General features: G+C 41.4%; 1 protein-coding gene and 1 long non-coding RNA gene across 2 annotated transcripts in view; one reads left to right on the plus strand and one right to left on the minus strand.

Moving 5' to 3' along the window:
• MYO5C (myosin VC) overlaps nt 1-16,586 on the plus strand; it is an 87,558-nt gene extending 70,972 nt beyond the window's left edge. Inside the window, exons 34-41 of the mRNA XM_004687782.1 lie at nt 1,898-1,996; nt 3,462-3,616; nt 5,725-5,814; nt 9,655-9,805; nt 10,459-10,741; nt 14,515-14,689; nt 15,247-15,327; nt 16,434-16,586. Coding sequence (XP_004687839.1) covers nt 1,898-1,996; nt 3,462-3,616; nt 5,725-5,814; nt 9,655-9,805; nt 10,459-10,741; nt 14,515-14,689; nt 15,247-15,327; nt 16,434-16,586 — 1,187 coding nt within the window. The remainder of the gene's footprint in view (nt 1-1,897; nt 1,997-3,461; nt 3,617-5,724; nt 5,815-9,654; nt 9,806-10,458; nt 10,742-14,514; nt 14,690-15,246; nt 15,328-16,433) is intronic.
• LOC105853991 lies at nt 10,642-27,167 on the minus strand. Its single transcript, XR_001145721.1, has 6 exons — nt 27,004-27,167; nt 18,724-18,788; nt 15,457-15,589; nt 15,275-15,363; nt 14,883-15,027; nt 10,642-10,717 (listed from the first exon to the last, which is right to left on the minus strand). It is a non-coding gene; the product is annotated as an uncharacterized LOC105853991 (long non-coding RNA).
• Nucleotides 27,168-27,192: the final 25 nt, after the last annotated feature.

The following is a 27,192-nucleotide window of genomic DNA, read 5'->3' on the forward strand; positions in this document are numbered from 1 at the left end:
GAGCAAAATACAAAATCAATATAAGTCACCTCCCTACAGGTATCTCACCCACATCTGCCTTAACCAGTCCAGGGTCAGGAAACAAGCCCGGTTTCTTCATCACATGTTTGCTGCTCCATGTGGCTTCCTTAGGTCTCCTTCTCCATCTGTCTGTCTTCTCTCTTCTTCTCTCTCCCCTTTCCCCGCTCAGTTCCACCCTCCTTCTGGGTGGGGCAGGGAACCTGGAACTTCCCTTCTCCTAGGGACCACCCAGTTACAATATAACAAATTATTCCCAAACATAGCAACTTACAGCAACAAACACTTTAGTAGCACATAGTTTCTGAGGGTTGAGAGCCCACGAGTGTTTATTGGGGGAGAGGGGGTTTCTGGCTGAGCTGTAGTCATGCCATCCACAGAGATGTAGCTATCTGAAGGCCACAGTGGGGCTGGAGTGTTGGTGGCCACGCTCAGTTACGTGGCTGTCAGCAAGGTGCTGATGTCTCTCACATGTACTGCAAGCCGCAGTCACTTCCAAGGTCCCTGCAGGCAACATGCCTGGATACAGCCTGCCACACTCATGGGTAACCGAAGTATGAAAACCTTAGAAATGTCTGTTTCATTGATAGTTTTCCAGATCTGCATACAACTTAGTAATTAGAAGTCTTCCTCCTAAACAGAGCTGCTTAGTGTAACAGTTGACACTTTGACTTTATCAATTCCCAAGAGAACAGGCCTAATAAGTCAACAGGACAAATTCTCTTGCAGCAATAAGATTACTTGTGAACTCTTTACCCAAATGACCTTCTTTGTTACCCACACAGCCCTGTCAACAGGACTGTGTTGCTTTTGGGGGTATCTGTGCCCTTTCATTTTCCAGCTTCTAGAGGCAACCCTCTTTTCTTTGCTGTGAGCCTTTCCTCCATCTTCAAATTCAGCAGCATAACTTAGTCTTCCACACCTCTGTGTCCTATTTATCCTCCTCTGAGAAAGGACATGAAGCTTTAGAGAACACAGGAAAGCCCATGGCTTCCCCCAAAATGGCCTTATCCCACTTTTAAGTACTTATGAATACATTACCTTCCATGGCAAAAGTGGTTTTACAGATGTGATTAAGAATACTAAGATGAAGGGATTAGCCCATCTGTAATCAGCTAGTCCAGTGTAATCACAGAGGCCTTAGAAGAGAGCAGGAGGAATGCCAGGGTGAGAAAAGGTGATGTGATCATAGAGGCAGAGGAAAGGAAGTAGCTATGTTGATGGAAGATGAGGTCCCAATGATGTGACCTTAAGCTAAAGAATGCAGGGACTCTCTAGAAGCTGAAAAGGGCAAGGAATGGATTTCACTCTAAAGCCTCCAGAAGAAACACTTCTCTGCTGGGGCTTTGAGTTTAGCCCTTTTTAAAGATCCATAGCATTCACAGAAATGACATTCATATTACAAAATCAGCTTTGGTCTTCTGAACTGTAAAAGGCTTTTGTTGAACCACTCATTTTGTTAACTTTATTAATCACATATGAAACTAATGCACCTCATTAGGCTCATGCACCCTCCACACCAAATGTTTTGTGAATCGTAATTGTAGCAGAAGTAGCATCTTCAAGACAGGAGCAAAATCCTGGGTTGCCTTCATAGCCCTGCTGTGTGGGATACATACCAGGCCCGCATACGGACCCCTTGAAGAATTATTCAGGATTATTCATCTTTTCAGCAGCAGTTGTGCTGATTGATATGCTCCCAAATAAGAATCAGGGCTTCAGCAAATTCCTCAGGATTCAGTGAAGTTTTCATTTATCTGTAAACCATGAGCGTCCATGTGAAAAGTAGCCAAAATAGAGTGGAAAGTGACAGGGTAGAGTATCTTCAAATAGTCTGTGGAGTTGTTTTGTATATTGAGCTGTTTATTTCCATCCACAGGCAGCGATGCGCACTTGTCCCCTGGATCCACGGAGTACCTTGGAATCCTGGAATACAAGCAAGAAGATGAAGCCAAGCTCATTCAAAACCTCATTCTTGGTAGTGAAATCTGGATGGAGCTGAATTTTTGCTGTGTCTTTGAGAACCTGAACTTCCGTCATTGCCATAGTGTGGGGTGGGGTGGTCCCTTCCCTCTCTCCATTGCTTTCTCCCCTTACCCAGAGCTCCTGCACCTTAGCACACTGGTGACCAGATTGCTCTTTGCTTTGGGGCCGTTCATAGGAAGGAACTGAACAGAGTCTTTGACGTCTACCCCTAGAAACCAGTAGTAACTCCTGGTCGTAGCAACTAAAAAACTCTCCACACATTTCCAACTGCTCAGGGGGGACCCAAATTGCCCTCTTGAGTCTAATTGTAGAAGACATCTCATCTTTGTGTCTCAACTCAACTCAGGAACCAGGACAGAAGCCACGGTTGTGCCTTCAGTATGGCAGAGGCTTCCCAGACACCACTCAGTTATGGCATGTTCCAGTGTGTACACTCATGGGCTGGTGGCCCTAGGCAACCTTTATTAACTGTGTGCCCTGCAAACCACATGGCTTTCCTGAGGGAGGGAAAACTGCTGCATCCAATCAGAAAGTAAAGGGTCCCTGTGTAGCCCCAAACCCCTCAGAGCATATGAGCACCCCTATGATTTCCTTTCCATCTTCACTGGGGCATAGTTGTGTGTCCTCTTTATTCCTCTCTCTGTTTAAAAACATATTTATTTTATTTATTTATGCATACAAGGCCTGGGATATGGGCCAGAGGTGTGAGGATCACCAGAAACAGAGTAGGGAAAAGAATAGGAGGATCCACTGCAATATGCTGCTGAGGGGAGCAGCGGGTGAGACCAGAGAGGTCTGCTGCTCCATGTAGCTTCTTGGACAGGGATGAACTCATTCCACAGTGGCTGGCAATAGCTTCATGGTGCTGAGACTTAACCCCTGCACCACCAGAGAGGCTCTGTTCCTCTTACTACAGCCATGGGGAAGTCTTTGTTTGCTTAGGTTTGTTCTATTGAGTTTCTCTCTTCCCTCACCCTTGTTCTGTCTCCCTGCCATACTCTTCTCTCCAAGGCCAGCCAACCATCCTATAGAGGACTGTTTTTCACCTATTTTGCTGACCCTTGGCGGGTGTATGGAATTTCTGAGATCACATTCACTCCTTACCTTAGCGGCTGCAGTGGGGGTACATGAACTTGGGGCTCCTCCCTTCCATAGGAAATCTTAAATCTAGGGTCTCACCCCATGGAGGAATGTTATTTTAAAAGACTTACATAGTCTTTTAAAAGTGCAAAAGTACTTTGCAGGTGAGAAAATGAGCAGGTGACATCTGTGTATTTTTGCCAAGAAAAGAGCCAGATAGAATTCCTCAAAGAGAAAACACATCCTTCTGGGTTGGGGTACTGCATCAAGAACAGAAAAGCAAACAACCCCTGCCCCTGTTGTCAGGCCCTGTCCGCTTTCAGTGGGACAGGGAGCATGGGCACCAGCTGTGATCTCATTGGCTCTCTCTGCTTCAGACCTGAAGCCCCGAGGCGTGGTGGTGAACATGATCCCGGGGCTGCCGGCACACATCCTGTTCATGTGTGTGCGCTATGCAGACTCTCTCAACGATGCCAACATGCTCAAGTCCCTCATGAACAGTGCCATAAATGGCATCAAGCAGGTGGTGAAGGTAGGAACTGCCTCTGACTTTGGCTGTTGGTATTATAACTACTCTCGGAGCTTCTGTGGGAATGATTGTCCTTCCCTGCCCAGTTTTTAGTGAATCACATGATTTCTCAGACCAGTTTTAGGCACAATTGGGGAAAGAAACCAAGCTCTTAGGAGAGGACAAATAAGATCAGGAATCCCCAAGGGCAGAGATCTGTCAGCTAAACCACAAAGCCTTAGCTTCTAGATGACAACCTGGTAGCCAACCCCACCACTTCTGTCCCCCAAGAGGTGAGATCCCGACTGCAATGGGATGCCTTCTGTCAGTGTAATGAATGAGCAGGGAGGAATGGAAAGGATTGAAAAGTAAAACCACAGTCCCAATCCAGAAGCAAAGATGAGCAGCATATTAATTAAGGAGCAGAAAATACAGGTCCATTCTTTTTCATCCCTTTTAAATAAGAAACAGTATTTGATGTGGGCTATCTCTGAATCTTTCAATTGAGGAAGTCCTATCTTTCTTTATTAAAATATATGTCCCAGAAGAGCCATGAGTAAGCAAATCTGGTTTTAGATCCTACAGTAAAGTGGAAGAATAAAAACAGTGAATATATGAGAGGTCAGAATAATGTGCCGCCCTCCCCCAACACTCACACACAGATGTTGATTTTTAAAAATTCATTTTTCATCATGAATTAGTAGAAAATTAGCATTTGTTTAGTGCTGGGTGCTTTTAATTCACTGTCTTCACTGTAGCTCCCTCAATGTGCTTGGAAGTGGCTCCCATGGATTGTTGTATTTCCTGTCCATATTTTCATACTCTGCCTTTTCTTTGGGCACACTTATATTGCACTCCAGGCCATAGGCCTGGAGCACTTGCCCCATCTTGCTGCTCTGGAATGTTTAAATACTCAGAATCCAGAAGGTGCATGAACAGTATAGACCTTCCAGCTTAACTGTCCAGCAGTTCCCTCCCCTCTCTGCCTCTGTGCCTGGACCTGCCCATCCCCAGGGGGTGTACAGCTCATTAAGCAGACCACTTGGCCCACATCCTTCCTAGCTGCTGTACACCCAAGTGCCAAGTTAAATTAGTGTTCTCCATCAATTCTTTTTTTTCACCAATTGTCATTTAGCTTATGCTCCCGTTACTACACAGAAAGCGCATTAGTAAAATTCCTCTTGCTGAGTCCCATGGTGTTTCCTTCATTTTTATTCTCCTTACCGTAACTGAAGCAGCAATAGCATCTCTTTGAAATGCTCCTACCCTGTCTTTCAAATCCTAGGACTCTCCCAGCTTTCTTATCTCTCTGATCATTGTACCTCTGGCTCCCTAACTGCACTCTTCTTCCTGCTCCATAGGGAGTGTTCTCCCCAAGAGATTCTTGGTCCTGAACTCTTCTCCTCCAGCTATCTTTCCCTTCAAGGAGAGCTTCCTTCTACCTCTAGGATGAGGTGTTCTTAGCTACCGGGGTTCCCCATCATCTCTCCATCCTCAAAGCTTCTGTGGCAGTGTCCACCTCCATCACATCAACTGTTAGTATGCCCAGGGAGAATGTAGGCCGTGGGCAGTAAGGGCATAGACTCAGGTGTCCCTGCAGTGCCTGCGTCAAGAACATAGCTGGTGACATGACCCGCATAGAAATACTTCACAAACCATGAGCTGATCTATGTATAAGCTTGTTGGTAGTATAAATGTAATGGGTATGAACTTTCAGCTATAAGATGAACAAGGTCTGATGATGTAATATTTTAAAATGGTGGCGATAGTTGATAACACTGTATTATATAATTGAAATTTGCTAATTCAGTAGAACTTAGTGTTCTTAAAAAAGAGAGGAAAGACAAATGAGGTGATGGGTGAGTACTTTAGGTAGAGAGAATTCGGTCACAGTTATACATATTTCAAGCCACCATGACATATACTTTAAATATCTTAAAATTGAGCTTCTATAATATACTTAAAATTAAGTTTAGTAAAGGTTTTAATGAGTAGGAGGATTTGTTTTGGTCAGAAGCCACCAGCTAACTAGAAACAGGACAAGATGTGTTTTGAGCTCACAGGCACCAATAATCACAAAATCCAACTTTGTCTTCGCTTGTTTTTTTTTTTGTTTTTTTGTTTTTTTTAAGGAACACATGAAAGACTTCGAGATGCTCTCTTTTTGGCTTTCCAATACTTGTCATTTCCTCAATTGCCTGAAGCAGTACAGTGGAGAAGAGGTAGGAGGTGCTGTGTGTGCTATGCTGCCCACAGCTCTGCAGGCTTGTCATGCGCCTCAGCTCATGGCGGGTCTGGGTACTGGGACGTCCAGCTGTAGGGACCTCTGCACCCAGGGGCTCAGGCCCTCCTTACCAGGAGGCCAGCTTCACCTCACCAGTTGGACACAAGTCCTAGGAAAAAGGCTTCTAGAAAGAGCCTTAGACTCTGGACTTGGTGATGGACTTTGATTTCCTTGACTTAAATCATTGAGGTAAATTCAATGTTTTTTAAAGCTTTCTTCTAAAGTCTTCTTGTAAAACTCTGAAATGTTTAATATTATGACTAAAATACAGCCTTTAGTTCAACACGCCTGTTTCCTCAGGGCTCTTCTCTCTTTAAAATTCTGATGACACTTCCATAATCTGAAAATCCTTTGCTGCACACCATAAAGGAGTCTCCACCTGATTTCAAGTACTTACAGAGCAAGTTTTATTGACCAAGAAATAACAAAATCATTTTAAAGTTTTCACGGCTCTCCAAAATGGTACAACCATTTTATGATCTCACTAGCAGTGTGTAAATCTCAGAGTGTCTGATCCCTTGGTGACCCTAGATAATGAGACATTTTATTATTTACAAATCTTACGGTAAAAGGTATGGATGTAAAACCATATTGTGTTATCTTATATTGAAATTATAGGCCTTGTTTTATTGCCTGTCACTTCATTTCACATACAATTGTGCTTTTTACAAATTGACGGTGTGTGGCAACTGTGTCAACTAGTCTACTGGGAACATTTTTCTAGCAGTTCAAGTGAGGGTTAGCATTTTTAGCAATAAAATATTTTTTGGTCTACACATTGCTTTTTTTAGACATAATGCTATTAGGACTTAGACAAAAGACTACACTACAGTGTAACTGTAACATTTATATGTATTGGGAAAATTACAAAAATGTATGGCTCACTTTATTGTGGTATTTGTTTTATTGCTGTGGTATAAAACTGCACAGTCTCGAAGGTGAGACTGTGAGGTCAGGCCTCACTTCATGTGTTTTTTGGCTACTTGGACTTTCTTTTAAATTTACTATACATATCTGGTCCACATTTTTTAGGGGTCTTTCTTTTCTTATTGATTGTAGGAGATCTTGTTGTATTATGGACAGATTGTGGCTTGCCTTCTAACTTTTTATAGCACCCTTTGTCATGTGCATGTGCAGTTTTTTTATTTTGGTGTTCTGAAATCTCTTCTTTTATAACATAGGTGTTAGTGTCTTCTTCAAAAAATTCTTCCCTACCTTGAGGTCATGAAAATATTCTCATACATTATTTGAAACTCTTATAAATCAAATACGGCATTCACAATTTGTCCGCACAATTTGTCAATTAATACATTTATCCCAAATTAACCTTGGAGTAATGAATGCCCTCATATCTTCTTCCAATAGACAGTCAATTGTCCCAATGGAGAAAAAGTAAAATCAAGTATAAAAATAATCCTACTGGCCCTCTCTGGTAGCACAGCAGGTTAAAGCACAGCACTGAGAATCTAAAGCCACTTCCGCATGAGTTCGATTCCCGCCTGCCCCAGAGGTGACCACATGGCCTGGCAGACCTCTCCTGACCCGCCCGCTGCTCCCCTCAGCAGTGTACTTCGTCCATCTGCCTGTTCTGTTCCCCACTCTGTCTCTGGTGAAACCTCTTGCTGCCCCTGAGCCTCTGGCCTATACCCCAGTTCTATATGAACAAATAAATAAAATCATAAATCTTAAAAAAAAATAATAATCCTACTAGTAAAATAGATTAAAAGGAAAAATAAGTAAAGAAAGTCTAACTTCTGACTAAAAGAATACCAAAGGTATGGGGGAGTGGGAGACGGAGGACACATATTGTCCATTTATGTGAGACATTAGTGGAAGAGGATATTATTCAACGCCTGTTTTTTTTTTTATCCTTTCTGTGTCCCATTCATTCATGTATGAGTGTTTTTTAATCTTTACATTTTTATTTCTAAAATTTCAACAATTCCTTTTTCCTCTGCTCTAATCCATAGTGATTTATTTTATCTCCTCAAATGTTAATATGTTAAACATACTAGTTTTCTTGAATTGCTACTATTAAAAAAAAAAGAGTGGATGTTTTAAGTAACGGAAACTAATTTTCTCACAGTCTGAGGTCAGGTGAGGACCCTCTTCCTGCAGAGAGCCACCTTATCACATGGCCTTTCCTCAGAGTGGAAGAGAGATGGAGCCTCTTTAGTGTCTCTTGTAAGGACACTAATCCTGTCAGATCAGGGCCCCACCCTTATAACCTAATTTAATCTTTTTTTTTTTACAACCTAAAGTTGCCTTTTTAAAACATTTAAAATTTTATTTATGTATGTACATTACTGTTATTTTAAAACAATGTTTACTTCCACCCTCCCCCATTTCACCCATCTGTCATCACCGCAGTTCCCCACATTCCTCCCTCCTTCTGATCCTTCTTGTCCCCCTTCCCTGTAGGACATCCCTGGTTTATAATTGTCTGTTTGTTTTTGTTTTGTTGTGTTTTGTATTGTAACAACAATACACTTTTATCCCCCATTTCTTATTTGGTTCTCTTAAATTCCTCCTATAAGTGAAACCATTCAATATTTTTCTCTTTCCTTCTGACTTATTTCACTCAGTATAATCGCTTCCAGCTTCATCCATGTTGGCATCCATGAATGGCATGAGTTTATCTTTTTTGATTGCTGAGTAGTATTCCACTGTGAATATATACCACATCTTCTTGATTCAATCATCTAGTTTTGGACATTTGGGTTGTTTCTATTATTATTTTTTTTTTAAGATTTATTTATTTATTTGTACAGAACTGGGGTACAGGCCAGAGATGCGGAGGGTGAGAGCATTCACCAGAGACAGAGCAGGAAGTAGAACAGGCAGATCAACGAAGTACACTGCTGAGGGGAGCAGTGGACGGGTCAGGAGAGGTCTGCCTCGCCATGTGGTCACCTCTGGGGCAGGCGGGAATCGAACTCATGCGGAAGTGGCTTTAGTTTCTTAGTGCAGTGCTTTAACCCGCTGCGCCACCAGGGAGGGCCTGTTTCTATTATTTTTAATCTCAATTCCTTCCTCAAAGGCTCCATCTCCAAAAATATTCCCATTACAATTTAGGGACTTAGGCCCTCTCTGGAGGTGCAGCAGGTTAAAGTGCAGCACAACAAGCTAGCCTCATCCGCTTCAGTGTGAATTCTATCCCTGGCCCTGGAGGTGATCCACATTGCACAGCAGACATCTCATGTCTCAACCACTGCTTCCCTCAGTAGGGTACTTCATCAGTCTGCCTGTTCTGCTCCCACTCTGTCTCTGGTGAATCATCTCACTGCCCCTGTACTTTTGGCCTTAACCCTAGTTCTATACGCATAAATAAGTAAAATCTTAAAAAAAAAGAATTTAGGGATTTAGCACATGAATTTACAGGAGACCACAAATATGCAATCCACAATATACATTTTAAAATATTTCAGACTAATCTATCTATACTCTGTAAATATTCATGTATGGATCTTATTTATTACATCTACTAACCTCTTACAGTAGTTTGTTTCTATGAGCTTCCACTGGAGTTGTTTTCCATTGAGGTCAGTCAGCTCTGGTGTCACCTATTTGTGGGGAACTAGGTGGTACAATGATATTTAGTTACTGAAAATAAATGCTACCCCAAACATCAATAACTCACTGGATACAAGTCAGACATTAAGTTTTGAAGTGTAGGAATTATAGTATAAACTGATTGTAATATTTTTAGCAGAGACAGCATTTTCATTTGCCACATTATCTACATTATTCTAATATGTTTATATTCTCAAAATTTCAGGAATTCATGAAGCACAACAGTCCACATCAGAATAAGAATTGCTTGAATAATTTTGACCTTTCAGAATACAGACAGATTCTTAGTGATGTTGCTATACGAATATATCATCAGCTCATTATTGTAATGGAAAATAACATTCAACCAATAATAGGTAAGAAAAGAAGTAATGACCAAAAAAATTTACAAGGACATAGAGTCTTTAAAAAATAAATTTGGTGTATGGAATGTGTGATTACAAAGAGTATAATTTTAAAACCATGAAAGTTTAATTGTGTATATGTTCCACTTTTAGTTATTTGAATGTTTACAGTGATTACAAATATGGAAGCACATGCTTCATCTTTTTCTTTCTGTGATACTTTCTGAAATTTAAGACAGGAAAACTTGCTGCTTATGTGGGTAATGTAAACCTCAGCCAAGCATTTTCGAAATCTTGAAGAACTACTCAAATTCTTCTATAATATCGTCAATTTCCTAAATCTTAAGTACTTCAGCTTTTAAATGGTGCAGATCATGACTTAATCTTGCTCACCTGCTCTCTCTCCTGGGAAGATGAAGGACGCAGTGTGCCAAGCTAAGAGGAGCTGTTGCCAGCTATAAACAGCTGCCTATCTCAATCCACCACCTGCACTCCCAAGTGCCCCAGTCCTTGACTCCTTTGTTTTTTCTGTCACAACTACGTACACTACTGCTGCTTGTAGAAAAATGCCCCACTCCTATAACAGACACATTAACAACACTGGTTAAGGCTCTCTGGTTTTCCCCCAGTGTGTGTACCATCAAAGTTTCCATCTTCCTCTGTAGTGCCAGGCATGTTGGAGTATGAGAGTCTGCAGGGCATTTCTGGCCTGAAGCCTACAGGCTTCCGGAAGCGGTCTTCCAGCATCGACGACACGGATGCCTACACCATGACGTCAATCCTACAGCAGCTGAGCTACTTCTACAGCACCATGTGCCAGAACGGCCTGGACCCAGAGCTGGTGAAGCAGGCTGTGAAGCAGCTCTTCTTCCTGATCGGGGCGGTCACCCTCAACAGCCTCTTCTTGCGCAAAGACATGTGCTCCTGCAGAAAAGGGATGCAGATAAGGTAACCCCATACAACAGTTTACCTCTGAGAGGATGGCCAGAAAGAATGCTCTTAAAGTCGGAGGCCACATACTACTTCCCCTGCTTTGTATGAGCTGTGCTGTGTGCAAGATGCCTCTAGGACCTTGGAGGTGCCTGCTTTTGATGCCTGGCCCCTCCTGCCATCAAGGCATACCAGCTAACTTGATACTTGGGTCAAGTAGCTGACTGGGAATGGTGATTGTGTATTTTAAATTCTGGCCTCTTGTAGTTACCATTACTCTCTGGTATTTTTTAACCACCACTTCTGAGCACTACCTGCTATAAAACATAGAGCACAAAGGAATGGGTGCTTTGCACCCACTGCCCTTGAGAGGATCATATAGCTAAATAAAAATTCAAGGTAACTATAACCAAGTCCCAAGGAGGTCGTGTAGGAAGTGCTTCAAGGAGAGTTTAGAAAGGACAGAAAAGTTCAAAAGGCCTGAACACTGTGCATTGGATGGTTTTTTTTTTTTTAAAGGCAAAAGACCATTTTAATCAGGAGAAGTGTGACTGGAAAAGGCATAGGGAGGGCCCCTTCTCAGGCAAGAATACCTGCCTAGACTATGCAGAAAATGTTTTTTGGGGGAGAAGCAAAACCAAGGTAGAGTGGCAGGTTGGGTCCAGAATAAGTGGACCTAGAACACATCTTAATTAAGACATTTGGATTTCATCCTGAGGACACAGTAATCCATGGTTTTGAGGTATCTGAGCTCTTGTTTCTCCAAGTTGAGGAAACACAGAACCTGAGCCATTGTTTGAATTAATGTTCTCACATTCTTAGAAAACATATTTAAGGTCTCATATATGTATGTATGTGTGTGTATAACTGGGGTGGTGGTGATGGTAGTGATGTAAAGGAAAGTGATCAAGAAGACTCTTAGCCAAGAAATAAGCATGAGACATACACTGTGTTATTTCACTGTTTAAACAATTACAAACCTACAGCTTAGTTCTTATCCTCACAGTGTAGGATGGCAAATTCCTGTGACACTAGGTTTCAGTTTTCAGAGGAGAATTTTCAGACCTTCTAGCCAATGAGAAAAAGTGTTGTTTATGTCACAGTTCCCAACAGATGCCCTGTTGCCCACAGTGATAGAAAAGTTAACTCACCAAAAAGACATAACAGTTTTTTAATTTTTAAACTTTAAATTTTCATACATCATTGTTCATTTTTGTACAGTATTTGATTTCTCCCCTCAGGTGTAGTTCCCATAAATTTCCCACCACTACATGACCTGTCAACTGTCACCATAGTCCCTTCATTCCCCTGCTTGGAGCTCTCTCTGGCTGTATGTTTTAGATCTATAATTTGCCTGCTAGTTTAAAGATAGAATGATACTTAGTGTCTGTGCACCTAGCAACAAAACTTAATGTGAATTCACCTAACTACAAAATAAATGAATTGATCTATAATTATAATTGGTGACTTTGTCTCTCTTCTTAGTAGTAAATAGAGCTAACAGAATATCAGCAAAGATAAGGAAGAACTAAAAATACCATAAATGATCTAACTACATTACGGAACGTTCTTCTGACAGCCAGACTATACCTCCATTTTTACTGTGCTTGGTCACAAAAGTAGACCATATTCTGGTTCAGAAAAGAAAATCTTAGCAAATGTAAAGAGACTTGAAATCATGTTTCATTTCAAAAATAAACCTGAAGAGGTCCTAGAGGTATGGTTGGTATCACTAGTATTATAATGTAGGGTATATTTTAACCTGTATGCACCTGGAGTTTATTGTGTATGGTAAAGAAAAAATAAAATGACATCCATAGTATTAACCATTTTTTTTTTTTTAGTGTTCGGTACATTAGTGTAGATGGCGTGCACAGTGTTTGGCAACAGAGCCCTAAAACTTTTCCGTCTTGCAGAACTGAACCTCTGTATGCTTTGAAAAACTCCCCTCTTCCCTCACTCCTTAGCCCTGGGCAACCTCCATTCTACCTTCTCTTTCTAAGTGTTTGGTGGACAAAGTATGTTGTTTTACCATAATTAAATTAAACTAAAGATCCCAATTTAATAACCTCAAGAAAAGATACTAATCTGGAAGATCAAAGTTGGAATTTACCTTAGAAATCATCTCATAAACACTCAGATTTAAAAACATCTTCAAAATTGCATTCCATAAAGTTCACCTTCTTAACGTGTTTATTAGTTCATTGGGTTCTGGTGGACTTAGAGTTGTGAAAATCATCATGGGAATTTAGAATATTACTTAATCACCAAAAAGGAAGTGTTTGCAGCAACTCTTATCCCTTTCCCACATTCCACCTTCTGCCTCAGCTAGGCCACCATGAATATATTACTTTTTCCTCTATGAAGTTGGCTATTCTGGTCATTTTTTTAAATAAGTGGAATTTAAAGTTTACTGACTTTTATGACTGGCTTCTTCACTTAACATAATGTTTCCTGTCTTCATCCGTGTTGTAGCATTTATGAGTACCTCATTCCTTTTTATTTCTGAGTGATTTCCCACTATATCAGCATAGCATAACATGAATGTTTGTGTATGATTTTTTTGGACATGTTTGCTCTGTGTGTGTGTGTGTATATATATATATATATATATATATATATGTTTTCAGTTCTCTTTAGTATTTATCTAGGAATGTTTAGGAATGGAATTATTGGGTCGATTGATATTTAACATTTTGAGGAATTGCCAGACTATTTTCCATAACAGCTGTGCCTTTATATACTTAGCCTAGTAATGCCTGAGGTTCTGAACACCTCAATTATCCAGAGAGAGTGAGTAACTCCCCAAGCTCTCAGTAGACTGGTGAGATTAAACCCCATTCCTCTTGACTCATTAACCTATGGTCATTACTGACAGAAACAAGAACATTTAGGGGGAAGGAGCTCAGTGTTAGTGGACTACGGATGATTTGGTGGCTGGTGCACCACAGTATCACTACCTTAAAGGGTAGAAGAGGGTCCTGTACTTCCAAAGTACCAACAGCAATGTACACCAACATTACTTCAATAAAAAAAAAAAAAAAGAAGAAGAAGGAAAAAAAAATAGGGGACTTATAGCCTCTTGCAACTGAAAATTTTCTCAGTTTGGAAATTAAAATTTTTATACCAATGTAAGTTTTCTTTTCAAATATCACTATGATTTTTCCTTTAATAGATTTATAGGTCTATTAGAGTATTTTTTATTTCATTGTTTTTTATTGCATTTCAAATTAGGATAATCTCTTTTTCCAAATATATATAAAAATATATATATATATATATTTATATATGTATGTATTACATTACATTATTGAAGTCACTGTTATTTGACAAATCTGGGTGGATTTGTCACAGCTGATGCTGGATACCAAATATCTCTTCCAAGTCACCTTTCCTTTTACCCGTTTCCCCATGCTCTGGAAATGATTCAGATCCCCAGTACTTTTAAGTTGCGCTTTCTCCATAGATTATAGCAGGAAAAAAGAAAGTAAATGCAATTTTCCCTTAAAAGCTAAATGAAGCTCAAAATGTGAGGGATGTGGTTTATTAATTGGAATTGGAAATGCTTCAGAATGTGACTTACTGAAGAAAGGTGCCCTTCAGCCTAGACCATTGTGCTCCTTCAACCAATGGATCATGAGACATGATCCAGAACTACTGGACTGTGATTCTAAGATAATGAGCCCTGGGACTCTCTTGGGACACACTGGGGGACTTGTTACAGTCTCTTTAGACTCCTAGAGTCTAAGTGGATCACCTGCTCTTCTCTGCTCCTGTGGCTTTTATTCCAGGTGCAACATCAGCTACTTAGAAGAATGGCTTAAAGATAAAAACTTGCAGAACAGCTTAGCCAAGGAAACTTTGGAACCTCTCTCTCAGGCAGCCTGGTTGCTGCAAGTCAAGAAGACCACAGACAGTGACGCCAAGGAGATTTCCGAACGCTGCACGTCACTATCTGCTGTGCAGGTAACATAGCAGTGTATTGGTGTCACCTTCCTTACTTAGCTAGTCGTGGGGTGACCCTGAGTCTGTGCTCCTTGGGGAGCAAGCTTATTTCCTGTGGTCTACCCTTCTATCTAATAAGTATTTATTAGATACTAACTCTAGGCCTTAAAAGCATGAGAATTCAAAAGGCACTTTTCCTGCCCTACGTACTCACAGATGGGTGGTAGGGGATTGCAAGGGTGCTGGGTGAAGGAGTTCTCTTCCCTTCATCAAATTCTGTGGTTTGTCTCTGCTCCTTCTTTGCTCTTCTCACCGGTGGCTTTTATTCCAGATGCAACATCAGCTACTTAGAAGAATGGCTTAAAGATAAAAATTTGCAGAACAGCTTAGCCAAGGAAACTTTGGAACCTCTCTCTCAGGCAGCCTTGTTGCTGCTTCTCTTTTCTAATACATGGTTTCTAGAGCCAGATAATTGTATAAAAGAACTACCTGTAGTTTCCAGAAGTTCTCACAGGGCCCAGTATTTCATAGGCAGAGTTGTTCTTAACCAATTCTAATCCCATCTTGTGTAATCACAGATCATAAAGATCCTTAATTCATACACACCTATAGATGACTTCGAGAAAAGAGTGACTCCATCCTTTGTTCGCAAAGTACAGGTGAGATCCTGAAGCGCGTGCTTTTAATCTTAACTCCTAAGAGAAGTATAGGAAATTGATATTTAATTAGCATTATAGGAACCCATGATTAAAGTATATTTACCAAGCATGCAAATGGAATGCACTCACCTCAGAAGCAGCAGGCATTTTCCCTGTGAGATTCTCCCTGTTGTCAGAAACCATTTTAGTCCCTATGGAGAGTCATGGAAAGCTCCATGGTTCATGTACTGTGTTCCTTCACATCATGTTTTTAATCAGTACTCTGTAAGTGAGCAGGAAGAGAAACAAAGAGATACTCACGGATTTTTCTTATTTTTATCCCTGAAAGTTTCTTTCCCAATGAACTAGGGCAGCAGTTCTGTTTCAAGGATCCCTGGGAGTCCTGGAGATCTGTTCAGGAGACAGTAGAATCTTCTCTTTTCCAAAATACCCTTACATGGACAAACTTTTCTTCATAGACTTAACTCAAAATGATACCACAGCAGGTCAAAGTTGGAAACAGACAAGTTTCTACCTGTTTTCCACTAAGTCAGATATTAAAGAGATTTACAAAAATGAAACAGTACTACTTCTCATTAATTGTTTTGTTTTGGAAAATAGTTACTTGTCAATAAAAATATGTATTAGCAGGTGTTGAGTTTACTGTTATTTTAACTATAAATGTTTAAATTATTATTTTAATTAATAAATGTTTAAATTATTATTTTAATTTAGAATATGATAAGTATTGATAGTTATAGCCATATATATCAAAACCCTTTAAGGTCTTTGATGTTTTTTTAAGAGTAAAAGGGGGTCCTGAGACCATAGAAGTTTGAAACTGTCATGGAAATAGATAAGAATAGAAATGACATCAATTTACAATCATCCACCCTGTGGGAAATTAATTCCTTCAGTAAAACAGATCAAGTAAGGAAGTCCAGGTAGACCATTTCTCCTGAGAGGGTGCTATTAAAAAAACCCTTTTGTGTGTTATCTTTCCTGATTTTAAAAGCAAATTTTCATTGGAGATAATTAAATTTTCTTTATTCTTGATTTGCAGATAGCAATAAAGCAGAATATACTGGTTTTCTTACCCATCTTTTTTTTTCTGGTTCTAATTTCAGGCTCTCCTAAGTAGCCGGGAGGACTCGTCTCAGCTGATGCTGGATATCAAATATCTCTTCCAAGTCACCTTTCCTTTTACCCCTTCTCCCCATGCTCTGGAAATGATTCAGATCCCCAGTAGTTTTAAGTTGGGCTTTCTTCGTAGATTATAGCAGGAGAAAAGAAAGTAAATGCAATTTTCCCTTAAAAGCTAAATGAAGGTCAAATGTGAGGGATGTGGTTTATTAATTGGATTTGGAAATGCTTTGGAATGTGACTTACTGAAGAAAGTAAAGTTCTCCCAGTAAGCTACATCCTCTCTCACACAACGATGGTGTCTACTACTGCCACATATAAGCTGTGGTTGGGAAGGCTATGGCTGGCATGGGAATCTTACCCAGCTTAGACTAGAATCCTTGGAAGGTTCATATTATCTTTCAGGTACTTCTCGGTCTATCTGTATCTTGTGACAGGACTCCACCCAGAGGGAGTGAGATCTAGGAACAATGTTTCCTAAGTGTCTAGGCTCAGGTACACTCATGAAGCCACAAGTGGATTCCAGGGCTGAATCTTCTAAGAAAAATCTCATTTGGCCACCTATCAAAAGTCCTCTTTCCCTACAGCTAAAGGATAAAGGGGGTGTTCCACTGACTTTTTATTGAAAATGCTTCAGCATAAAATATATTTATTATTTTAGATCCCCCTAATTTTTAAGAGAATATTCAATCTGAAGTGAAACATATGATGTATTTTATGTATGTATGTTAAACTAATATATTATTAAAGCTTAATTGTCACATAATTTATCTCCTTTGAAAGAACATTTCTTTAAATTTTATCTGCTAACATATTTGCCATAATTTTCTATTGTTTAGTATCTTTCAAAATAACTTCTTAAAAAACTAAATTTAAAGAGGCAACTTAAATGATTTTCTCAAATAATACTTAAATTTTCTCATAAAGTGACCAGAGTTGTCAGTTCCTTTTAAGAAACCTGTATTCTCATGTTTTATGGGAACTGACTATTCGTTAGCCTCCAAAACTTTTCCCCATTCCTTCCTTTCAGAGCCTAAAGGTCACTTGTTAAGAATTCCAAGCTTGGCCTTTTGGCCTTTACGGCACCCCAGAGGCCTCAGAAAATCCTTCTATTTCTAACAGTGACAGCAATGGCTGTAAGTAGCTATCATAGACATGTTCCTTAGGGGTGGAGTGTATACAGGATTATAAAGCAATATTGCCCTGCTAATACATAGACTGTCTTTTCATATGATAACCCATTTAATTTACTTTACTTTGCTATTTTGTATATGATGAAATGGAAAGGTAAAACTTCATAATAGTTTAATCAATAAAATAAATTACCAAATGAAGTGGGTCAGGTTCTTTTCATTGCTAGGAGATTACATTTCCCTTAAGTGCACAAGTTTTATGTCTTTAAGGGTCATGCTTAAAAATGTTGGAATCTTTATAAAGTCATAATATCTCATAAAAAGTATGTAAAAATTTCTAGAGAGGAAGTAAGTATATGCTTTAGGCCATCTCTGTGGGGCTCCCAGCTTGTATCAGAATGAGAGCAGAATTGGCAGGGTGTCTAACCCATGTCCCTTGGCTTCTCTGAGCCTTGCCGGCCTCTCCACTACTCTTCCCTTTCAGATCCTATAAATCGTGCCTTATGCCTGGCATACACCTCCTATCCGGAGTTATCAGCAAGTAACTTGGCCCATTTCCTCTGTTGACCTGTGAGCTCCTGCCAGTCAGGCACGATATGTTGCCCCTCATCTTGCAGCTTCAAAATGAGAGACAGTGCAGGAGCAAAGTCTTCATAGATTTGAAGGGAGAAGGTACCAGTGTACATCATACTTGGGAAAGAGTAGATCTTGTTTGGGATCAAGGCAAGTGGAACTGCAGAAGCCAAGACATTTATGCGTGGAGCACGGGGCAAGCAAGGTGCACACCTCAGTCTTGATCAGTTCTGCAAAGCTGACGGTGGGAAGGTGATGCTGGTTGGATGGTGCTGGAGGCAGATGGTGCTGACTACATGCAGTCACAGGTGAGTGTTGAGTTGCTCGTGTATATGGAGTCACCAGGTTAAGCCAGCTGAACTTGGCCTCCTGCAGCAGGCCGAGAACTAACTCAAGAAACCTGGTCACCAGGGCATCTGAGGATGGGCATCAGGGAGCAGCAGAAGTTACAGGGATGAGTGAAGGATGCAGATGGCAGTGAGAGCCAGGCCATGGGCTGTGCCTGCAGGTGGAAAGAGCAGCAGCTGGGCTTAATGCCGGGTAAGGAGATTAGATGTATTGCACTTACTTTTGCACCTTCAAGCTGCAGCTTGAACTTCTCGTCTTTCTGTTGATCGGTTCCAAGTGTTGGCTCTGTGGAAGGTGTGTATGTGTTAATGTTATCTTAGAATACTTAGGCTTTCTTAAATGCTCAAGACTGTCTTGATATGTACCCACCATGTTCTTTTCCAGGCAGTGGGAGCATGGGGTAGGAGAAGTGGTAGTGGTTACTCTGTATGTTTTGAGTTTTCACTGGCATTTTTTTCTGAAATGATATGTTTTGTTTTAAAAAAAAATGTATTTAGTATTGGCACCAGGGAAAACCTTAAGCCTCTTGAAAATCATTTTATTAATTTTATAACTGACTCCAGTGATACTACTTGTCAACATAAGTCTCGGAATGCAGCTTAGGAAAAATAGAAAGGGATTTGCCATTAGAATAGAAAGACATTTGCCATTTTATAGCCATAATAGGTCTGTGAGATACATCAGTGGTTTATCCTTTTTTACTGCATGAACATAACACAATTGATCTTGTCTACTGCTGGTGAAGATTAGGGTTTGCCCAGCTGGGGGCTATTGTGTATAAAAATGCTGTGACATTGTTTGTTGTTTTGAAGCTTTAAATTCATTTCTGCTGAATATATACCCAGGAGTAGAACTGTCAGAGGTTATACACATGCTTAGCTTTAATAAGCCTGTGCAATCACTTTTCTAAAGTAGTTAAACCAATTTATATTCCCACCTGCAAGGAGAGAGAGCTAGTTCTCCACATCCTTCCCCATACTTCAGATTATTTGTCTTTCTCATTTAGTTATTCTGGTGAGGAAACAGTGACATCACTATGTAGCTTAGTTCACCATTCTTTGATGAATGATGATGTTGAGCTTCTCTTTATATGTTGATTGACCACATGAATATCTGCATTTGTGAAATGTGGGTTCAACTCTTTCACTCAGTGAAAAGAAAAGCAGTTTTATTGAGATATAATACACAAGGGTTTTTATAATTTTCTTATCAAAATGCTCATTTGTTATAGCAATGACAGGTTCCCTCGTTATAAAAAAAAGATTATTGGCAATAGGTATAATAGAATGTGCTAAAGTTTAATTTATCCAGTGGTATAAGTACTAAAAAAAAAAATCAGGATATAAAAATGTAAATAGTACATGTAAGCAGTGTGGGCCCAGTGGTCTTGAAAATCTGTCATTGCATATACCAAAATGTAGATGGGATTGTGGAGCTACAGGCGATTACTTGTTCCTTATGCTTTAGGATTTTTACAAACTTTCTGCAGTGAATAAATACAACATTAATATTTTTAAAACAATAGAATCTTTTCAATTTAGTTCCCAGCTTATTCGTGTTTAACCAACCAGTTCCAAAATGTGATTTGATTTAAGGTGGATAGAATTCAAAACTTGTGGTCCCCACTAAAAAATGGTGTTTTCCAAGAGTATGCAAATTCATGTGAAGCTGAAAATACTGTTAGCAGAAAAATAAAGTTCAAAATTGCATGTGGCTAATAATTCCTGTTTTTTAAAGTATACACAGATATCCTTATAAAGATACTAGAGAAATGCAGAGATGGTTATTTATTGATATAGCTACATACAGGTGATTTATTTTCATTCTTCATGTCCTTCTGTTTCCAATTACTTAAAATGAATATTACAGCTCATAATTTGAAAGAGTAAAATTCAGTCTGAGAAGGAAAATATTGCCCCTATCCAGATTTTTAATATTGGCATTTATTTCTTCATCTCATTTTCTTGATTTCTCTTAATGCTCTTCTTCTATTCCTCCTCTACTTGGTTTCCTGGGTTCCTCATGCCTTCCATTTCTGACACTGCTACTCTGGAGAGCTCATCTCCTCTTCCCCTGAACATAACAATCTCTTAACCTAGCTGTTCTTCTGGCTGTACATTTTCTCTCTGACCTATTTCTGGAAGCACAAATGCTGGAATAATCTACTTGAATGACACTGCTCCCTGGCTGAGAAGCCCTAGGCTCACCTTCCTAATGCTATTACTTGGAATCCTCAGCATGACTGGCTGCCTTGGCATGCTTGATTGGGGGTGGGGGGCAACATTATCAGCCCCCACTCCAGGCCAGGCTGGCTCTGATGGGTTTAATTCATGCATCATGACAAAGTAGAGCAGCTTGATAGTGCCAGCCCTAGGGTAAGGGCTATAGAGTCCTGCAATATGCAGACCTTGAGCTTGTTTAAGCCCTTGGCATTTTCTCAGCAATAACCCAAAGTCCTGCCTCCCTTGCATGCTGACAGTGAAGGCCAGAGTTGAGTGCTCAGTATGGTCAGCAGCTGGCTGCCTTTTTAACTTTCATCCCTAACAGACTGCCCTCCATTCTTTGTCAGTTAGAGCTCTCAAGAAGTACACCAGGGCCTTCCTTGTGGTGCAGGTTAAAGTCATCAAGCTATTGCCAGCCACTGCAGCATAAGTTCCATCCCCAGCCAGGGAGCTGACCCACAAGGTGCAGCAAACCTCTCCTGTCTCCTACTGCTCCCCTCAGCAGTGCATTTCAGTAGATCTGCCTGTTCCACTCCCCACTGTTTCTAGTGAATCCTCTCACCCCACCCCCCAAACCTCTGGCATACACCCCAGTTCTTGCATGCATAATAAATTTTAAAATGAATCTTTTAAAAAAGAAGAGGTGCCCCAGTCACTCCTCTGATGTAGGAGATGAACTTAATTCATGAGCTGCCCCTTCTCTCTCCAGCCATGTTAACCTCAGAGTGGTAGACATTCCCCTTCAAAGGTATCCCATTGCCCTCCCTCCTCCAATATATATCCCTCTTAAATTTGAAATGTTCAAACCAGTGCCACAAATATCTATACTCTGGAGTCCTTTCTTTGAACCATGTGGCACTCTGGACACCTAAGAATTGGTATAACTAAGATAACTGCTTCCTTCCCACCTCAACCTCCTTCCCCCGTCTCCAACAGTGCCACCACATTCCCTCAGCTTCCCAAACAGAAACCTAGGAGTCATCATAGACAGACCTCTTTCTCCTCAACCCCCCACACTGCCAAGTCCAGCTCCTCCTTTCTAAGCGTGATCCAAACCTAATCCCCAGCATGACTTCAGTTCAGGCCTTCACAGCATCTTGTCTGAACTGTGGGCATAGACTCTTATTTTTCTTGTATTTTCACCCTCAACCCCACCACAACCCCACTATATTACAATTCCTCTAGCCACCATGTGGTGGTAGATTTCAAGATCCTCACTTGATAGATTAGCAAAGATTCAGAGAGCCAGCACCTTTAGCCACTAAAATGTTTTTGCTTTCTCAAGGTTGTCCTCCCTTCAGTAGTCCAACAGACCTGGGGCTGTTGACTTCTGGGTGAACAGGAGGTATACCCAGGGTTGGTGACTGTCATGTGTTTAATAAGGTAGGATACCTTCCATGCAGGGAGTCAATATCACACTTTTTTAAAATGAGGTATTATTTTAAAGATTTACTTATTTATACATACAGAACTGGGGGGGGGGTGCAGGCCAGCGTGGAGAAGCAGTAACAGATTAACCAGAGAGAGAGCGGGGAGCAGAACAGACAGATTGATAAAATACACTGCTGAGGGGAGCAGCGGGCGGGTCATGAGAGATCTGCTGTGTCATGTGGATCACCTCCGGGACCACGGCTTGAACTCACACTGAAGTGGCTGCAGCTTGCTTGCAGTGCTGTGCTTTAACCTGCTGCGCCACCAGGGAGGGTCCAATAACACATTGATCTCAGGCACTGGTGGGAGTCTGCTAGTTTTTGACTCTTGTCTTTGCTCTAACCATTTTGGAGGAAGAGGGGGAAGATTTTTGTTGTTCCAAATTAAAGAATCCATCACAACAATGTTTTCAGTTGTGAAGCCCCACAGGATGGATATTGTGCAACAGAGATCAATTCTGACATGTCTGCTAGTCACCAAAACAGCAGGTTCAGTAGACCTGTTGTCTGAGGATTTCTTACTGATTGAGTTGGGTTTGGCCTACTGCCATAGTAAATCAAAGGTTACAGTGTTAACTGCATATAAGTTATCCCACGTGTAAATGCCTGAGCAGCTACTATGATAAAAGGAAGATGAAGTTCTAAAAAATTGCTTCTGTTACTTTTTCACACATGTATCCTTTTCATCTTTTTCAGGTTCATCTTGGGTAAAAGATGTGTGATCAGACTTTTTTAGTTAATGTATTTGGCTCCTGTGATAAATGTTTCAAACAGAGAGCTCTGAGACCAGTTTTTAAGAAATCTCAACAGCTCAGCTATTGTTCAAAATGTGCAGAAATTGTAAGTGCCAGTTTTAAAAATTTAAATAATGACTGTCATTGTGATGTCTAATGTGATGTCAAACGTGAGGGTCCTGTGACAGATGGGGTGCTGTAGAACCCGTTTACACACACAAACACTTTCAGCACACTCAGGCTAAGCGAGGCAGTACCGCATGGGGGTTGGGGTGTGTACTCTGGCCTCTGACTGCCGGGGGTTCAAATCTTCGTTATTATGTTCCTGGCCATGGTGTGCCAATACAGCTCACCTCTCTCAGGTCTAGTTTCCCATCTGTAAATAAGAGCAATAGCATCTATCGCATGGGGATTTGTGAAGATCAAACGAATTTTTATTTGAACAAGTGTTTAAACATTATTCAGAATGTTTTAGTTATTGTTATTTTAGGGCGACTATTCTTCTGTCCTTGATTAGTCTGACAAGCAATAAATGAAAAAGAACTCTGGCAAATGAACATCCTGGAAGCAATGTTCCTTCCCAAAACCCCCTACTGGCTAGGACCAGCTTTATTGAAGATGGAACCATTGCAAGGCCTCAGTAGTAAGGAAAAGTTCTCCTTGGTCTCAGTCCTCAGCTAAGGCTGGGGACCAAACACAAATCATTGCATTCTTCTAGGTACATAAAACAACCCTCCCCAGAGGTGACTATGCATATCCTGCAGACCTTGAAAGTGAAAGTGCCCACAGAGACACTGAAGCCATGGGGATCACTCCTATCCCAGAGGATTTGCAAAGCAAAGCACACAGTGTGTCTAGTGGAGCCTCCACTAGTCAGAAGTGGTAAAGCAATCTTCCCCAAAGCACCAAAGGAAATCCCTGATTATCAACACATTTTGAAACCATGCATCAAAGAGAGGAAAGATGACTTTTATGTTTCATCTAACAAAGACAAAAGGCAGTATTTCTCCTCCTGGTCCCATTGTATCCCTGGCCGTGATTATATTTTAAACAAGTATTTTTGTAAAGCAAATGACAAGCAGACAGTGGGTGGCACAGGTTTTGGGGCAGCATGGTACACCCGATATTGGCCTCAGTTACTGCTTCTACCTGAGCATGTTGTACCCTAAACTTGGATCTGCAAATTGTCAAACTAAAGACATTCAGTTTTTAAAAGAAACTTGCTTATCTAAAAGAAACCCACCATCCTGAAGGGTACTGTTTTTAATCTAGTTCTTCTGGTTTTAAGCAACTTCTGCTGTGGATGGAGGAGCCCCGAAACTCAGCCATCACATACTCTATAGCATCATAGGTCCTCCCCAGGTCAGGAGCCCTGCCTGGAGATATTCTTCAGGTTGGAAACCATCTCCACCAAAGCACAGGGGCATACCCAACTACAGCATCCTTTGGCTGAGGAGCCATCCAATAACTGACAGCTTTCTATTAGACAGGTGTGTGAGGGACCTAATGCCAAAATACAGGAAGGCAGTTTGCAAACTTTCCTAGCCACTAAACAATTATCTGACCTCATCTCTAATGGTATTCTCTTCACACTATCAACTCTCACATTGGAGGATGTTTGAAGTTTATTTAGAGAAGCTCCAAAAAAGGGCACACATCAGTATGAAGTGCCACCTACCCCAGCCAGGTCTTCACAGACCTTGCAGACCCTGAGTCAGGCACACAAATCCCCTGATGTGGCGGAGGTGGCTACCTAAGGAGGTGCTGAGAGGATACAGCTTTACCTTCTGAAATGATCTGGTGAGAAGTGTCTGTCTGCTATGACCTGGCCTCTTTTTAAACTTACCTCATGTGATTTACTCAAATGTATCAAACAACCTTAGTAGTAATGATGACCATGTACTGCGTGCCTTGCATACTCTGAATGCTCTGGTCACTTCTGTTGAAAGACCCTATGGGGGGCCCCGCCCTGGTGGCACAGCCAGTGAAAGCACAGTACTGAGAAGCTAAAGCTACTTCAGCATGAGTTTGATCCCTGCCCTGGAGCTGACCCACGTGGTACGGCAGACCTCTCCTGACCTGCCTACTTCTCCCCTCAGCACTGTGCTCAGTCTGCCTGTTCTGTTCCCCACTGTGTCTCTGGTGAATCCTCTCACCGCCCCTGCACCTCTGGCCTGTATGTCTTAATAAAAAGAAAGAAAAGAAAAAGAAAACCCCTATGAGGAAGAGTTATTTCCCATGTACATATGAGTCTGAGAAACAGAGCAGTTCAGTCAACCACCCCAGAATACTCAGTGGAGCCTGGATTTACCTCCAGGTAATCTGATCTACAGAGTGTTCTTGACCTTTTGCCCATCTGAAGCAGATGCAGTATTTTTGCTTTTATATATAGTTGTACATATTCACAGCATTTATATACTATATATATTATTTTATGTATTTATCTTATTTTCTTTTTAATTACAGACTTATTTTATGTAGTCAGTTTAAAACCTCCATTTAATAAACTAACATTAACTGAGTACCAGCATTATGCTAAATACCGAGGATAAGTGATGAGTTAACCTATCGTGATGGAGAAGGGAAAAGGTACTGATGTTAATAAGCATCTGCTCTGATAGAGAAGTTGGGTAAGAGGTCTATTCACGTTATCTTACTTAATTCTCATAATAGCCCTATGATACTGTGAAGTAGATTTTCCAAAAAAGGAAAGCAAGAAGCTCAGAACCTAATCTCTGAAACAGCTATGTATTGATTAGTATTGATTACTTCCAGCTTTTCTTAGCTAGAGAGGGCCCAGTGTAGCAGAATTCTTTGAGGAAGGAGGGAGTAGATAAAGTAGAGACAGGGCCCTCCCTGGTGGCACAACAGGTTAAAACACAGCACTAGGATGCTAGAATTAGCCACTTCACGTATTCCATCCCTGGCCAGGGAGGTGACCACACGGCGGAGCAGACCTCTCCTTACCCGCCCACTGTTCCCCTCAACAGTGGACTTGGTCAATCTGCCTGTTCTGGTCCCTACTCTGTCTCTGGTGAATCCTTTCACCTCTGGCCTGTACCCCAGTTCTGTGTGCATAAACAAATCTTTAACAATAATAATAATAATAAAAGAGTAGGGGCAGCACCCAAATTGTGCTTGGTGGCATTAGCGCTAGGCTTGATCTGCCTTCCTTGATCTGCACGCTGGCACATTAAGGTCAAGAAGGGAAAGGGGAAGCCCTGGGTCAGGCCACCCTGGAATCCAGAAGCTTGGCGCTGCATGGAGTCAGACTGCCTCACCTTTGCCTCTTTGGGGAGTGTGACCCAAGAAAATCATTTAACCTTCTTGTGCCTCCATTTCCTTATTTTTGAAACTGGAATAATGGTATTCATTCATGTTGATTCTTGTGAACATCAAAGGAGTTATTGGTATAAAGCACTTAAAACAGTGCCTGAGTTTAAATCTGTGTTCTTGAAAGAACTGTAGAAGGCCTTTTTTTTTTTTTAAGATTTCTTTACTTATTCATACAGAACTGGGGTACAGGCCAGAGATGCGGGGTGCCAGGATTCACCAGAGACAGAGTGGGGAGCAGAACAGGGAGATCGACAAAGTACACTGCTGAGGGGAGCAGCAGGCAGATCAGGAGAGGTCTGCCTTACCATGTGGATCTCCTGGGGCAGGCAGGGATTAGAAGGCCTTCTTTTTAAGGTAGAGGAAGCTGCCTCAGAAGTGCTGTGTGTGAGATTACTGCACGTGAGCTCAGAAGCCCTAGTTGAGCCTCTGTGTAACCCCACCACCCCAGGACAGAGACTTAATTCCCCAAAACAGGAAAAGCAAAACCAAGAGCAGGCCTCCTAATGCCATAAAAGCGGCAGAGCTTCTCGGGAGTCAGAACTAGTTTTATGTTTGTGTATTTAAGTCAATACATGAGGACAGTTTCCGGTTCATTGTGTGGGGAGTATCAGTGCCACCCAGGATCAGGCTGGTATAAGTGGCTAAGCTCCGGCCTCCATGCCCTGCCCTGCCTCATCCACTCTGCGCAGGTTGGAGCCACTGAGGAGTGAATGGAGTCCCAGTGGGAGGAGATGGGATGAGGTTGGGGGTGCAAAGGGGCTCTGTGGTGGGACCTCACCAGACTGCCAGGAGCTGGGCACTCCCGAGTTGGAACTCCAGCCTGACCCTTCACCACCGGTGCACGCGTGCTCTCTGCACCTCGGCTTCCCTCGGGTGTAACGACCTCTGCCTCCTGCTCCTCCCAGGCAGGCCAGGCCCAGGGCTCGGCCCGGAGGGCGCGCGCAGCAGGTGTCGCGAGGGGAGGGGG

The sequence above is a fragment of the Condylura cristata genome, unplaced genomic scaffold (genome assembly GCF_000260355.1).
Source record: "Condylura cristata isolate star-nosed mole 26May11 unplaced genomic scaffold, ConCri1.0 scaffold00023, whole genome shotgun sequence".
Classification (NCBI taxonomy): domain Eukaryota; kingdom Metazoa; phylum Chordata; class Mammalia; order Eulipotyphla; family Talpidae; genus Condylura; species Condylura cristata.